The sequence below is a fragment of the Corylus avellana genome, chromosome ca3, assembly GCF_901000735.1.
Source record: "Corylus avellana chromosome ca3, CavTom2PMs-1.0".
Classification (NCBI taxonomy): Eukaryota; Viridiplantae; Streptophyta; class Magnoliopsida; order Fagales; family Betulaceae; genus Corylus; species Corylus avellana.
Window position 1 is genome coordinate 21,722,058 of NC_081543.1, and position 16,238 is coordinate 21,738,295.

General features: G+C 37.6%; 1 protein-coding gene and 1 non-coding gene across 2 annotated transcripts; one reads left to right on the top strand and one right to left on the bottom strand.

The window, feature by feature from the left end:
• The first annotated feature begins 11,240 nt into the window (after positions 1 to 11,240).
• On the top strand, positions 11,241 to 11,339 carry LOC132176786 (small nucleolar RNA Z157/R69/R10). The gene has a single exon (XR_009439645.1). It is a non-coding gene; the product is annotated as a small nucleolar RNA Z157/R69/R10 (small nucleolar RNA).
• A 621-nt stretch (positions 11,340 to 11,960) lies between these two features.
• LOC132176584 (flavonoid 3'-monooxygenase CYP75B137-like) lies at positions 11,961 to 15,695 on the bottom strand. Its single transcript, XM_059588832.1, has 2 exons — positions 14,611 to 15,695; positions 11,961 to 12,740 (listed from the first exon to the last, which is right to left on the bottom strand). The coding sequence occupies exons 1-2, from the start codon at positions 15,568 to 15,570 to the stop codon at positions 12,120 to 12,122; spliced, it is 1,581 nt and encodes a 526-aa protein (XP_059444815.1). The 5' UTR covers positions 15,571 to 15,695; the 3' UTR covers positions 11,961 to 12,119.
• Positions 15,696 to 16,238: the final 543 nt, after the last annotated feature.

A 16,238-nucleotide genomic window follows, 5' to 3' on the forward strand; every position in this document is an offset into this window, starting at 1 on the left:
TAACATTCAAGAACACAGCAAATATGAAAATTTTTAAAGATTTATCTATGTGAGAACCTTGAAGAACTCTACTAGTGGTAATACAAATCGTCTGCCCAATAAATATAAGCATGTCTCATCTAAAAGTTGCTTTAAAATGATAACAAGCATGATACAACCTCTTGCATGATTATGTTGCACATCAATCTTTCTTTATATGACTTCTGAGACATTAAATTAAAACCAGAGAGCCGTGAGACATCAATTCCCCCCTCCCCTGCCTTCCAAACAAATCTTCAGCATAGGGTTAATTTTCTAATAGCTTGTAGTGACTTCTAGTTTAAAATGAGAGCCGTGATCAGTATCTAACCAATACAAATTCAACCATAAACAGAGCTAAGACATTTATTCTATATATATATATATATATATATATATATATATATATATATATATATATATTGCCAAAATACCAAAACAATCCCACCGTCATTAGGATCAACACCCATAATCTCATCATATATTCTCTTCGCAGCCAGTTAGAGAAATTCAAGGTAAAAAGCAAGAAAAGCAACAGCTACCAATCAAAAACCTGAAAAATTAAACACCAAAACAACCCCAGAAGTTCTCATTTTCCAAAATCCACACCCTAGACCCAAAACCCAATCCGTCCCAACTGATCGATACGAGAGTAAAACACAATCGCAGATCTGAAATTTTCTTTCTCTAGATTGGAAAGCTTCAGACAAAATTTTCTTTATAAACAAGATTTATAAAGCCTAACAATTTTATCTTGAAAAGCTTCATAAAAAATCGCAGATTTGAAACATTAATAGGGAAATAAACCAAAATCAAAATCGCTGCATGATTTTCAGTTGTCCAATGGAGAAAGAAACCAAAATCAAACGAAAATTACCAAGAGAAATTCGTAGATTTGAATCGCTCTTTACATACAATTCAACAAAGAAAGAGAGAGATGAGAGTACCTGCATCGGGTTTAAAGAGTGAGGCTCAGCCGAGAGAGAGAGAGGAGCTGTGCAGCCTGTGTGTGTTGAGGGTGAAGGTGAAGGAGAAAGCATCGGGGTTTTCTTTTTCTAATTAGAAGAGCGTTGGGTTTAGCGTGGCAACGAGCAAGGGAAAATGGTTTATGAAATAAAAAAAAATGTAAACCATTTTCCAAACAATGTAAATGCTTTTTAGTCAAATAGAAATTATTTTCGGGTTGACTATTACTTTTCTGTCTACCAAAGTACCAAATACCATAAAATGCCAAAAATATTTTACGCCGAAACAAACGGAGCCTAAATTCGTAATGCTACTTTGCCATTTTAACTTGACTTGCACCATTTGCAATGTTTGATATGTGGCTGAAATGTGGCCGACTTAGCATTTAGACAAATCGGCTGCTTACCTAATTACCTTTACCTCTTTATATTCCTTGCTATTTCACTTAGGAGTGGGCATATATACCCACCCCACTGCAATACCCACCCCACCCGCCCCGCCTCGCCCCGCTTGCCCTGTCCATTTTCCCTTATAAAAATGCGAATCCTTGTTTAATTTTCGAATACCCATACAGTATGGCAGGCTCCGTGAATTGAGTTTTGCAGAACCTTCGATAACTGGCCCTCCCACCCCATGGACTGATCTTAAAGTCCCGACTTTTCTTAACCAGGGTGCAGCTTTGAGTCGGATATCGACAATTTCTATAACCCGACCCTCATAATGCGGGTTTGAAAAAAACCACCCGAAACCTGGCTATAGGGAACCATATCCGTAGGATCTGGGGTGTTGCGGGGCGGGGTGGGTTATGCAAATTTGGGCGAGTTTGTGGGAGAGAATGAAAGAGGTCGAGAGTGAGAGAGAAAAACTTGGAGCCTTGGCCGTGGAAGCAAGTTCATGTGAATGACCATTTGCTCTCTTGTAGTTTCGAAACAAGAGATGGAGAGAGAGAGATCGAGAGCTGTAGACAAGAGACAGAGACAAAGAGAGAGCCGACGAGAGATAGCGAGAGACGAAAACGCCCTCTCGTCCGAAAGTGACTGTACAAGGGTTGTTTTTGTCACTTTCGGAGGAGAGCACCAATTCCATATGGAGACGAGATGGAGCAAACCAGAGAGAGACAAGAGAGAGAGGGAGAGAGCAAATGATTAACCGAGAGAGAAGATGCGGCTGAGAGAGAGAGAGGAAGAGATTTTTAAGGGTAGGGGTTTTTTCATTTTATACTCAAGCGGGGCGAGGTAGGGCAGGGCAGGTATCCGCTGATCCAGAAATTTTTAATATCCGCAACCAGCCTCGCCCCGCACGAGTTGGAAGAAATCCAACCAATTTCTAAAAAAAAAAAAAAACCTACTAAATTCGGGCGAATCGAGGTGGGTTTTGCGAGTTGGGTGGGTATTTGCCCCACCCAAATTGCATCTCACATTCTCACGCTCTCAGTCTCTCAAACTGTAACGACCTCGATGGAAAAATCAATTAACTGGTAATTGACTCCATAGTTAGTCTCCCAGCCCTATCCCTTACGGGACAAGACTTAGGGATCATAACCTCTCCTATACGAGAGAATTCAGGGGAAGACTTTTAAACTATAGGAATAGAGAGCAGTAATTAAAACAACTACACATTCATACACTAGAGTAATCAAAAGACCTCATAATATAAATACGTCACTAAATGTATCGATCAACATACCGTCATAACATATTACAAACCACAAGATAATTGTCTTACAAAAGGATAAACAAATCAAATCCTAAGTTTGAGTAATGCCAAAGTGATGACAATCTCGATCATTGCCTCTGGTGTGGTTCCTCCATCATCCCACATGGATGTTAGCCAAACAGGGTCCATGTCTTCAAAAACAATTCAGATCAGGTCCTGAGCAATCAACTAAGTTAGGTGATAAGTGCCAAAATATTCATATTTTAGCAATTAATTTACACTTGTTAATTTCTTAGTCTTGTTATGTTGTGCTATTTTATTTCCTTTTTGTGTTTTCTGTGTTTTTGTAGGTCATGGAAAAAAATGAAGGACTTATGGAAAGTTTGAGCATAAAAGAGCAAATTTGGGAAAAACTAGAGGTTCTGACAGTGAGATCGATCACAGGGGACATGCACTCGAGCGCACTACCAGAGAACTTCCAGACGAGCGCAGGTTTGTGCTTGTGCACACAAGAGGAGACTCGATCACAAACGTGCGATCAAGCTCACCCGTGCTCTGGAGAAAAGACAGTTGCGCACCCGTGCTCTGGAGAAAAGACAGTTGCGGCCAGAATTCCCTTTCCTCCCATATTAGGGTTTTTCAAGTCCCACTTGTAATAAGACTAAACCCTATGAGTTTACTAGGGTTTCTAGGATTTCTAGAGTATTACTAAGCCTATAAATAGACCTCTAGGAGTTGTTTTTGGTTCTTTCTTTCCCTTCACTTTTTAGTTTTATTTTAATTATGTGTAACTAATTACTTTAGTATAGCTAGATTGAAACCCTAATTATGTTTATATGATATTTCAATATTGGCGCCTTTGTGATAATCATATTGTGATGCTTGATTAATTCCTGTTTTATTCAATTCTTCATATGAATGTGTGTGGCCAGCATATACATGTGGTATGGATTAGTTATTTAAGTCAATTTGGATGATTGAGTCCTGGGCTTAATAAAGTGACAAAATAATTTCCTCACGGGTTCTTGGGTTAATCAATATGGAAAACTGGGAGTAGACACCCATGCCCTAGGTTTCATGTGTTTGTCGATTTCCATAGATTTATGTTTTCTTAAAGAACAATTTAGTAAACACCCATGCTAAATCTTTCAAGAAAGAAAAGAAATAGAGTAGACACTCATGCCTAATTTGTTGCTTAAGGAGATCAATAACTTAAGGAATAGACACTCATACCCTTAGGTTGGCAAACTTTAGGTATTCATAATATGATTGGAACATTGGTATATTGTTATATTATTGAGCATGATTAGTGGTGGATATCAAAGCCCTACCTTTTCAATTATCTGTATTTCTTTTCAATATATCAATATCAATTTAGTGACAACTTTGATATTTTAATCAATTCTAAGCAAAATTAAAATCCTCGTGGGAATGATCTCATACTTGCTGCACTACACTATTGTTTGATTTTGTACACTTGCGAGTTAAAATGTACCAATTATTATCTATTAATTTAGATAGTATTTGGCACAACATTAGGTCCATAGGCATCCTCTTCTAGGCTAGCTAAAGCGTGCAATTAATCATAATGGAGGGGGAAAACATAAAAATAAAGGGTACGTCTAAGGACTTAGTGAAGATTAATGCACATAATACCCATGTCATTTTAGTGATAAACTCCATTTGATAAAGAATGCAACTATTTAGTCGTGATAGTTATCCATGGATGTGATATAGATATAATACATGCTTATAATCATGAGTAACAGTGATAGTTCAACAGTATGGTCTACCTGAGATATTACCTCTTTCTCAGCAGGGTTTGCGCTGTCCCGAGGGAGTTGTAATACAATACTGGTGCCCTAGATATTGCACGTTATTGTCCATAACACTAGCAGGCCGACCGAGTTTGACCTCAGGTGGCCCACGCTACTAATGATGTCCGTCCTGTGCTGCGCCAGTCACGAACAATCATTGGATCCAAGGCCCATATATCACACACACATTTGAATATAAAGTTAACATGCATAGTAAGCACATGGCTGTTATCCCGCATGATGTACAAATTTAATTGTACTCGCAAGCGCACGAGTCGTGTGCAGTAAAGTGTGTGCAAGTGAGAGGTCGAATCCACAGGGAGACGTGTTTGCAAAAATTAATTTGCTAGTTTAACCTAATTTTATCTTAACCTAGTTCCAATTTTTGTAATTGTGTCATGCAAAATCATAAACTAAACAACACAATTTGAGAATAAGTAATGTCAAATTACTAAGGTTTCTGAATCCCCTTCGCCAAATCAAACAACATGTCTTGCATTTTATGCATACAATATTCAATCCAAATACATTGTTCAAAAGTTGTAAACATGCAAATGAAATCATTCGATGAATCCATCCGTTAAAAGAATCACAACGAATATTTAATTGAGATCAAATTATCCACTGTATCCGTAGATCACAATGGATATTAGTCTCAATCCAATCATTCGATGTACCCCCAGACGAAACACAACGAATATTAAATTAAGCATGAGTAGATTACCAACATTTAATCAATTAAACTTAATTAAACTGTTGAATTGGCTTTTGAACAACACTATATTACCAACATTTAATCAATTAAATTTAATCAAACTGTTGAATTGGCTTTTGAACAACACTTTCATAAAATAGTCTCATTGTATGTACAAAATGACAAGACATGTATGTTTATCAATGACGAGGCTTCATCTTCAACCTTAGTTGAAGGTTTTAGCCTCTTATGATAACAAAAACAACAAACAATTGAATTGACATCATGAGAAAAATAAAACTTACAATGGAAAACGAAGCACAAGCTTCCCGGACGACAATACGTCGTATTTTAGCTTAAAACGGCGCCTCCCAAAGTGTCTTTACAAGAGAAAAACGTTGTATATAAATAATAAAAACTAGGGTTCAGCGTTGCTAGGTCAGCGTGAGTGTGCTCGATCGCACTTGAAGTGCGCACGAGCGTACTCGGCTTTTCAAGGCTCCTGTAGCGCAGCACTTAAGCGATGCATGCTAGGGTTGACATGGTTGTGCGTTCGAGCGTGCCATGCTTGCGCTCGAGCGCAGGTGCGCTCGATCGTCGCTCTGTGCCCTCGATCGCACCTCCAGGGATCTTCAATTCTTTTGCTTATTTCCACCCTCAAACCGCAGTTTTCTCTTAATGACCTGCAACACACCACAACACCAAAACTAATAAAAAACATCATAAATTAACACAGCTAAGAGCTTAACAAACATAAGTTAAGGGGCCCAAAAATACAATATTTGGCACTCATCACCGCACGTATTGATGTACCATGTCTTACGATGCAATTAATCTTGTTTGTATTTTACATGCATGCTTTTACAAGTCTCAATGTCAATATCTTTGTTAAGTAGCACATTTTCACAAAAAACTAGAGTTCATGTGCAACAAAGTGTATATCGTGAGAGTTGTAAATATGTATATTTTGGTACATAAATAGTCATGCAATGTGAGAAAATAAATGACGAACATTATGTGAGTCAAAACTCACCTGGGTCGAATAGGTTCTTTGAGTATCCTTCCAAGGGTTCTGGGCTCTCCAAATTAGTGAAAAACCTCCCATTAGTCCTAAGTCCGTTAAAACAAATCCTAGACTCGAAAACAAGGGTCGTTGGGTGCTTGGCTAAAAAGGTCATTCCTTGAATGACCCCGGTCGAGTGCTCGATCTATGGATGAGCATTTGTCTAGTGAGGTTTAGGTAGAACCTCATTTGACCCATTTGCTTCCTAAGCCTTCCTCCGACTAGTCTTAAGGCCAAAAAGGGTTTCTAACAATTCCTAACCAACATGAAGCCTTCTAATAGCATCATTACGTCTAATGGAAAAGAATAACTAAGCAAGTACAAGTCTACTAAACAAGAACCAAGCTAATAACTTAATGAAAGGGTGGAGGTTATCTCCACATGCAAAATCCTCCAAGTAGCATCTCCTTCCTTACTAAAAGCTCACATAACTATTCTAACAAGGTTTCCCTTAGCTCCAGAGGTGAGAAAACTCGAATGGGGTAGGAGGGTATTTATAGGGGAAGAGGCTGAGGGCAAAATGGTGGATGACAGGAAAGGATCGAGCGCTCGTGGTACTACAGGGGTGAGCACTTGTGTACTGTAGCTCAGAGGGGTCAAAGTTGCAGGTGGCACGTGTGGGTAAAAACCAGCGGTCAACAAAAAGTCAACAAGCGCTCGTCCTGGTCCCCACACGGGAGCTTGTGTACAGTTTCCAGGCGAGCGCTTGTGGGTGGTCCCCCACACGAGCATTTGTCTACTGTTGCTCCGAAACTCCAATTAATCTCCTAGTTAAGCTGTCCTAAGCCTAATTAATTATTTGTGTCACTACATACGCATCCACAATCGTCTTTTTCTTTCTTCACTTTCCCTGCGCTCTCCTCTCAAACTCACGCTCCCAGTCTTTCACGTAGCAGTGCTTTTGGTAATCTCTCACGCAGTACGAATGCTTCTATCATGTCCTTCTTTCTGTTTCTATCTCTCATCCTTCTCCCCCTATTTCTCAATCTCTATTTGTTTGTATCACTCTGTTTTTATCTCTCATCCCTCTCTCTCTCTCTCTCCCTTTTTGTGACAATATCCTTCATGGACAAGGAATCGAACGCCTCCCACTTCACAAAAGCTGAAAGGTAAATGAATTGAAGCTTTTGTTTATGGGTATTTTTGAAGCTTATGTGAATGAATAGATTTTTTACCGATCGGTTTATAGAAAATTTGAAGCTTTATGGGTATTTGATTACCTATAGGTTATGGCTTACATTGGTACTCCAATATGGGTAGCTTTCAAATCAAATCGGATTGGATTCAAATTTGGATTCTACATACGTCTCAGTATTTTGACCATAAGTTTTTGCTCAAATATCGGATTGAGGGGAAATCAGTGGTATTGGAAAGCTAACTCAAAATACTACAAATCATTGTTAAATAATATTTTCCTAATTTGGACGTTTGCTATGCAAAAATCTTCCTGTAATAAAAAAACGCAAATCTGGAAGAATCCTATTCCGATTTGTACTAGGATTGTTTCCTAATTTGACTAGGAGACCGAAGTACGATTTTCTAAGATTCCTAGGGCTTCTAGAGTTTGTTTTACTCCCTATAAATAGGCTTCTAAGCCTTGAAGAGAGGTGTACTTAGTTTTAGACAGAAAATATCTTCTTGGAGGCTTGGAGAGTTGGAGAGAAGAGGAGCATGGCAGGAGGCCATCCCAACACCAGGATGAGCAAGTAATTCTGTAATAGGACGTTGATGTAGCCCTTTCCAAGTACCAATGGTTTAATTGAATTTTAATTTGGGTTTTTTTATATGCATGATGGTTGTATAACTGTGAGAATTGATCTTAATGTTTATATTCAATCATTATTAAATTCTTTTCTTGTTTTAGAAAGCTTTTTATATTGATTGAACTCAATCCTTCGTTTTTTCTGTAATTATATGAATGATTGTTATATAACGGTTTTAACTAACACGTGATCAATAGGATTTGATAAGCCATGTCTAGGAAAGACAGATTGTACTACACCCTAGTTTAGTGTAATTCAAGTAGACAGTTCATGCCAACCAAAGATGGGTTAAGCTTATTCATTGATTATGTGTAGCCTAATAAGGAATTAGATAATCCATATGTAGGGAAGACAGATCGCACCGCATCTTAGTGGTTAGGTGGACGGTCTATGCCAACCGAAGATGGATTATACTTATTTCTTAATGACACTAATTTCTTGACTACTCGAGTGAGACGAGTCCTATATTATGCATAATATGAATTTTCCTTATTAATTTATAATTGACCATTGTTATGCGGTTAGTGGTGAAATCAATCCCCTATTCTATCTCTCATTACTATTTATCTTTACTTTCACTTTTATGCATTTAGTTTAAAAACAAAACAAATCAAACTTCTTTTAATTAAGTTATATTTAATCTTGAAAAGCTTAATAACAATTCATACGCAGTCCTTGAGGTTCAACACCCTTAATATAGCCTTATCGTACAAGGATTCGTTCTATTGCGAGTAGTTAATTTTATTATTGATGTTTTTGTACACAAAAAGACCACATCGCATATCCTCTATCAAAGTCATTTTTGTCCATTATCTAATTTTCATTATTTGTGAATACAATGTTTTTTGCCAACTATGGAGTTTCCCTCTACAACTACATTTGCCATGTCTCAAGATCTTATATGTTCATCTACCACAATTGATATTGGTGCAGACAACATTAACACCTATGAAACTCCTTGAAATTGCTATGGTTTGTGTGGAGTGGTATTTTTTGTGAAGTTATGGTGGCCATAATATGGTTGTATGTAGTTGTAAAAGGCTATATTTGATTGGTTTTTTTGTCATGAACATTTATGGTAAACTGAAAATGATGGTATTAAATGCAACTATTTGATCAAGGGGTTTATAATGTCACTCATTGACTGCTGTGTAACCAACAGTGTCAAAGCTTGCTATATAACCAATAGTGTCCCAATTGCAGCTAGTGCAAATGATAATCAAAAATATTTTTCAATACTGAGATTAAACTCCATTGAAAATCAATAATACTTTTGTTCCAAAATAGTGAAAGCAAAAGGGCAGATTTTTTCCACAAGCAGCAAGAAAATACCAGAGTGCTTCTATAACTATTAAATTGCGAGTGCTCTAGAAGAAAAGAAAAATGCAGGTAAAACTGAGAATGCAGCTTGACCTGCATAATGCATATTGTTTGTCTAAACCCTAAATGATCTAGTTGCAGACAAGCTTATAGTAACTTTTTGATATTAAAATGAAATGCGCTACAAAAGATGTGTTTCTTATTTACAAAGAACCTTATCAATAATCAACAACAAAACGTTCATCTCTTCCATCAGTCAAATGTGAAGGTAAATTTTCAATTTCATCAAGCATCTAGATTAAGTGAGTTGAACTTATGAATCAGAAGTAAGAATTTAAAAATGAGGCTTGTTTAAGAAACATTGTAGAAAGGCTTTTTTAAGGGCCTTAATTAGAATCCCTAGGCTAGGCTGGGCAATGGTGGCGTATTTCGGCCATGGTGGTGGGTTGGGCAGAGGTGGGCTAGGCGGCAATGAGCTGGGCGGCGGTGGGCTGATATGTTAGAGAAAGAATAAGAAATGAGAAAGAATGTGTAGAAAGAATGGGTATGATGTTTGTGTGAGAAAGGGGAAAAATTCAATTTCTTGCCTTGGGTTTCAACATAGGGTGGTATAATCTGGTGCATTCAATATCTTTTTCTAATTTGCTTCAGGCTGATTTGTCACTCATTAGTGGTGGGTACAAAAGTCTCCTTTTGTGCAATAGCCGCACAGAAAATGCACTTTATAATCATCTTCCCACAACTCGCGAAACTTCCCGCAACTTAGTTTAGCATTAAAGGTTAGTGATGGAAGCTGATGCAACATTAGCAAGTACTTCCATCAGGCATCAACAAGTCAGTTGGAAGAGTTTTAATGGTCATTTTTTGCTACTCTCTTCTCTTTCTCGTTCCCTTTTTGGATGCTTTCTTTAAGGACTCAAGCCCTAGCTTTTTTGGGGGGTTACAATTTATGACTACGAATAACAAGTTTTTAAGTTGAAAGGACCTTTGAGTATGATCTTTTGTGATACCTACACCATCACAAAAATACAATGCATCTTAGGGATCTTACATACATATAATCAGATAATACACAATAACACATATATACCATGCAAGAAAAAATATAACTTTATAGGTCTATTGTTTTATAATAATACTCAAAACATTATCCAATCAATTGGAGTTTTGGACACCATTTCCAATAGATCCTTGCAAGTGGATCGTCCAAATTTCACGATTTGGTTAACTCCACAGAAATTGAGTTGTGGAACCTACTTTCCCTAAGTAACTCCCCTCTCTATGGAGCATGGCAATTGTTGGAGATCTAGATCCCTATTTGCTAAGCATCTTTGGCACAAAATGCTTTCAAAAATTGCCATTCATACTAATAAGCGGTCCATACAATATCGGACATAGTGTGACAGCTTGACCCACAATGGGCATGTCACGGCTGGTAATCCTTTGCCAACCACAATGCTAAAAGCATTCTCAGCAGATTCTCTGTATGGAGTTCTCTTCTCTAAGTTTAGAGAAAAATGTCAAAAAAATCGTAAAAGTTTTTCACAGCAAACTCCTTAAATGAGCCTTAAACATTATGATTGCTACACAGTCAAATCCAATGAAATGTTTTGAATTTTACTGTAGCAATCCCTTGTGATTATTAAAATAGAAAAAAGATTCTGTCTCCTCTCTCCTCTCTTCGACACGCTTTCCCCTATTATTTTCTTTTCTTCTTCTCCGTTCAAGCATCCGCCTAGCTGAACCGGCCCTCTTCCAGCGAAATCAGAGAAGAAATCACAAACAGACAAAATTGGAGAAGAAAAGGACGAATCGTTCTTCATGCCCTGCCTCTTTCGCATCCCATCTCATGGTCCCTAGGATTTTCTTAGTTTTTGGTCACTGTTTCTCGCTTGGTATTTATGTTTTTCTCTTGCTGTCTCTGTGAATATTGTCTCCAAATGGAGAGTGCGGTGATGATGCTATTTTGTGGACTAGAGTTTCTGATCTGGGTTTCACCCCCTGAATCTGATTGACAAACCCTTGGCTGTCTGAGCACTTATCCTTCTCAATACTTATAAAAATAAAATAAAAAGGACGAAATCGAAGAGAAAAGGATCCATTTATGGTTTACTGGAACTCAGATCTGTTGTTGGAGAAAGAAATAGGGTCAGCAATGGAACTTGCAATCTTGCATAGAGGGAAGAAGAAGATGGCTATGGGAAGAAAGAAGAAGAAAATATGAGGAAGAAAGAGAAAGTTTGTTTAATAAATTAAAAGAATAAAATTAAAAAAAAATAATATTTTAATAATATAAAAAAGGATTAAGAGAAGCCATTGTGTGTATATTACCATAGGAAAAAAAACTAGTTTGAATCTTTTAAGTTTAAGAAAAATGAGAGAACTTGATGGAAATGCTCTTAAGATTGTTGTATATAGGCTCATGGGTTTGGGCTATGCCCACAAAGAAGGTTCCCGACCAAACAGGGGAATAGGCTCCTTCTTGTGATCCAAAAAATAAAAATATGAAACATAAAAATTGAAAGATGTCCCACTAAATTTTTGAATGAAAAACAGGAGCAATCAGCTGCTCGTATTGCAATACGGGTAGGTGATTGCACCCGATCCAACTCCTTAATCTTCAATCAAAGAACAATTGAAAACTCACACACCGAAGGAAAAGATACAAGTAAAAATTAGAGATATTATCATAAGCTATGTCTTCTTGTGTATGTGTATCTGCTGAATGCTGAAAGATAAAAGAAGATATATCTGTATATATATATATATATATATATATAGCATTGTTGACTCATCATATCACAGGCAGCTGCACCCCTGGCTCACTGATAGAGAGATGGATGAGTTAGCCTTGGGCTTGGAATTGCGAGAAGAGGTGTCTTCTTTTTAAGTACAATCCCAAACTTTTCTTCCAGATCCAACTTCGCTCCATGGGGCAGTGTCCAATCAAAAGAATGCACAAGTGTAGCAACTGAAAAAATCACCATCCGCTCAGCCATTGCAATTCCAGCACATATCCGGCGACCCGACCCGAATGGAAAATAACTGAAGTCATTTCCACTGTAGTCCCATTTATCATTGGAGAACCTTTCGGGATCAAAATTCAATGGATTTTCCCAAATAGAAGGGTCCCTATGTATTGCCCACACATTTACAAACACTCGGGACCCTTTTGGAATTGTGTAGCCTCCTACGGTGCACGTGTCGCTAGGGCAATGGGGGACTAGAAGAGGCAACGCTGGGTGCAAACGCAGCGTTTCTTTCATCACAGCGTGCAAGTAGGGCAATTTGTGAATGTGAGATTCTTCGACGATGTTGTCTTTCCCAACAACGGCCTCCAATTCTTGTTGGGCTTTCCTCATAACCTCTGGTTTGTTCATCATTTCAGCCATGACAAACTCTACTGTGTTGGAGGACGTCTCTGTCCCACCCACCACCATGTCCTGCGTACAGTGTATATACATGCACCAGATTATTCTGTGGATATATGCCCAGATCTTTGTTCATATAAAAACAAATTCATATATAAATATTTAATTTTTACTAAATATTTATATATGAATTGTCATAGGTACACCTATAAATACAATGTTGGAGACAAACAGTCAAAAAGGAGCACACTCATCAGCAGGCCTCCACTTCAATTCTAATAAATGCAAATATAATATTTTTTTTTTTTTGTTGTTCTGACAATGAGAAACTGACAAATCGACATTATCGCCCCATCCAGCGAAAAGTCTCTGTCATTTCCCTATTTTTTTCCCCTTTATTAATGGAAAGGTCATGGCGTTATGCACGACCTCACCCATACTATCCACTTTAAAATTTGGACAAAAGAATATTCAGAACTATCATTTTTTCTCAAAAATTTTAAAGCTCAAAGTAGGACAATTGTCCCACTAATAAAATAACAATAAAATATTATTTATAATTTTTAAAAATAAAATAATAAAAAAATTAGAGATGAATGGCTACCACATTTTTGTCCTAAGTGGTGACCGAAGGAACCTTATTGCCCTTAGGGGTGGTCCAGCCACCCCGATGGCCAAATCAAAAAGAATAAAATTGTCTTAGGGGTGGTTTGGCCATGGTAGTGGCTCATTACCCCTAGGGCAAACCTTATAAATTTTATTTTTATTTTATTTATTTACTTATTTATTTATTTATTTATTTTTGCCCTTGGGGGGTGCCCATAGAGTGCCGGCCACCCCTAGATCAATTTTTTATTTATTTTATTTTATTTTTTGCCCTTGAGACCACCTCCTAGGGCAAAAAAGGGAGGCTAGCCCCCCATTATTTTTTTTTATTATTATTTTTTGTTTTGTATTTGAGTTACTCATATCCTAGATATAGTCTGTACGAAATAGATCTGTTCCTTAAATGTATAAGAGCTTTATGCTCATGAAATTTCATAAATGAAAATTCTATATTTTTCCGAAAAAAAAAAAAAAATGAGAAGATATGTGTTTGGTGTCACCTAAAAAATAAAGTATTATTAAATTTATTAAACTTATATGTGAGTACTACAAATTCACAATTGAATTTGCACATCCTTTTTACGAATATAAACAAAAGATTTGAATGAGAATGAAACCAAATATTTCTCTTATTGAGAATTGAGAAATGTTTGTTTTCATTCTCTTATACATTTCTTGTTTATCTCTCTACAAGAAATAATTAATAAATTTTTTCTTGTGTCACTCTAAAAATGAGGTGACTTTTAAAATCATCATTTAATCAAAATTCAATAATGGTCAATCATAAGCTCAATAATGATTTTAAGAGTCATATTATTCTTCAAAAGACACGAGAATGACACAAGAGTATTTATTAAAATCGACAAATACATGGAGTCTAGGACATGGGTGTATACTCCCAGTTTTTCATGTTGATTAACCCAAAAATCAGTGAGAAAATTTTTTTGTTACTCTATTAAGCCCAGAATTCGATCATCCAAATTGATTTTAAATAACTTATTCATACCACATGCATATGCTGACCACACACATTCATATGAAGAATTCAATAAAACAAGAATTAATTAATTTAAATATACTAAAATATAATTATAGCAAAGACGCCAATATTAAAATCCTAAAAAGACTTCTAGCATCCCTCCTGTACAAAAGATGTGTAAAAGAGTACCATACTTGAATCTTACAAATTTAATAGTGAAATTAAAAAAAAATGACAAAAAAATATGTAGGACAATGAGACTTGTACCTTCGTCCTTCGATTGAATTTAATTGAATTCTTTTAAAAATAAAAATAACATCATTTAATTATGAGGGGAAGAGAGAAAAGAAATCATACCATAAGCAAAGCCTTGACGTGGATCATCGTCATAGGTGCTTCGGAATCACCACCTTCATCCTTCAATTTCAGCAAAAACTGCAAAAAATCATTCCTCTCTTTCCCAGAAATATTACCAGCTTCTCTATCCATCTTCAGCCGTTGATCAATCACTATATCAAAAATCCGATCAAACTTTCGGGCCAACCCATCCATCTTTTTGGTTATGCCTTGCAAATCAAACCGGGCCAAACCCGGATAAAAATCCGAGATGTTTGGCTTCCCCAAATTCTCCGTTATCTCGGACACCACCTCCCTAAACTCCGCCCCCAGGCTACTCCTCTCGTCTCCCTGCATCGTCCCGCCCCACAACATGTTGGTAATCACGTTGAGCGCCGTCAGGAACATCTGCTCCCCAACGTTCACGGGAGACCCGGCCCGACTGTAAAAGTATCCGACAGTTTCCCGGACTTGTTTACGACGGAGATTGTACACGGAGTTCAAGGTGGTGTTGCTAAGCATCTTGAGCACGCACGCTTTTCGGAGCATCCGCCACTCCGGCCCGTAAGGGGTCCACACAATATCCGACCCGCCATAGCTGACGGCCCGGGCCCCGGCGGGCACGTCGCGGTTTGCGAGCGTGAGATCGTGATCCTTGAGCACTTGCCGGGCGATGGAAGGGGAGGTCACCACGATGCCAAGCTTGTTGCCGAGCCAGAGCTTGAGTATGGGTCCGTGGGTCTTGGCCAGGTCGGCAAAGTAGGAATGGAGGTCCGGGTCGAGGGAGAGGAGGTTCCCGACCAACGGGAGGCCACGTGGGCCTGGCGGCAGTGGTGGAGTGTCGGTGCCCTTCCTATTTTTGGTGTAAATCCAGGCGTAGCAAGAGAGCGTGAAGATAACGAAGAGGGAGAAAAGCAAGCGTGAGAGTTGGTCGTTTCCATTGCCAAGATTTGGCAGAAAATCTGAGATGAGTGTCATCATGAACAAGGAGAGTGGGAGAGCTGTACGCAACTCGAGGAATGGGATAAGCTTCGTCAACTATTTCATGGGGCTTAAATGAAAATGAACGGGAACCGTGGGTATATGTGAAGACAGGGATCATCTGCTTCAACGCCCCTAGGATAATGCAAGGGAATCTATCTAAAACGTTACTTTTCTTTATTTTAATTATCTACTTCTTTTTTCTTTTCTTTTTTTCTTTTTTTTTAAAAAAATAAAAAAACACTCATATTTCATTATTTAAATATGAACTCTCAATATTTTATTTAACTATTTCTTTAATCCATTTCCCACCTACCCCTTGAATGAAATAAACCCAACAACAAAAACATCAAACTCCAAACTACAACCTCCCAGTCGACTAAGTAAAAAACACACTACTGAAACACAAAATCAAACTCCCAATTATGAAATTTCTGTCACCTCTCAATATTTGAAAGCCTACTTGGCATAATTTTTTTTTTTTTTTTTATAGTATTTAGTACATGAAAATTGAATTTTTAGTTCGAGAGATTATGCCACATGCGCAAAAGAGTGATGAATATAATTACTCAATTCAAAATGGGTAAGGGCACCAAGAATAATGTTATAGACTAATACATCACCTCGTTATTCCTTCATCTTTCCAAAATTGATGTGACATGGTTATT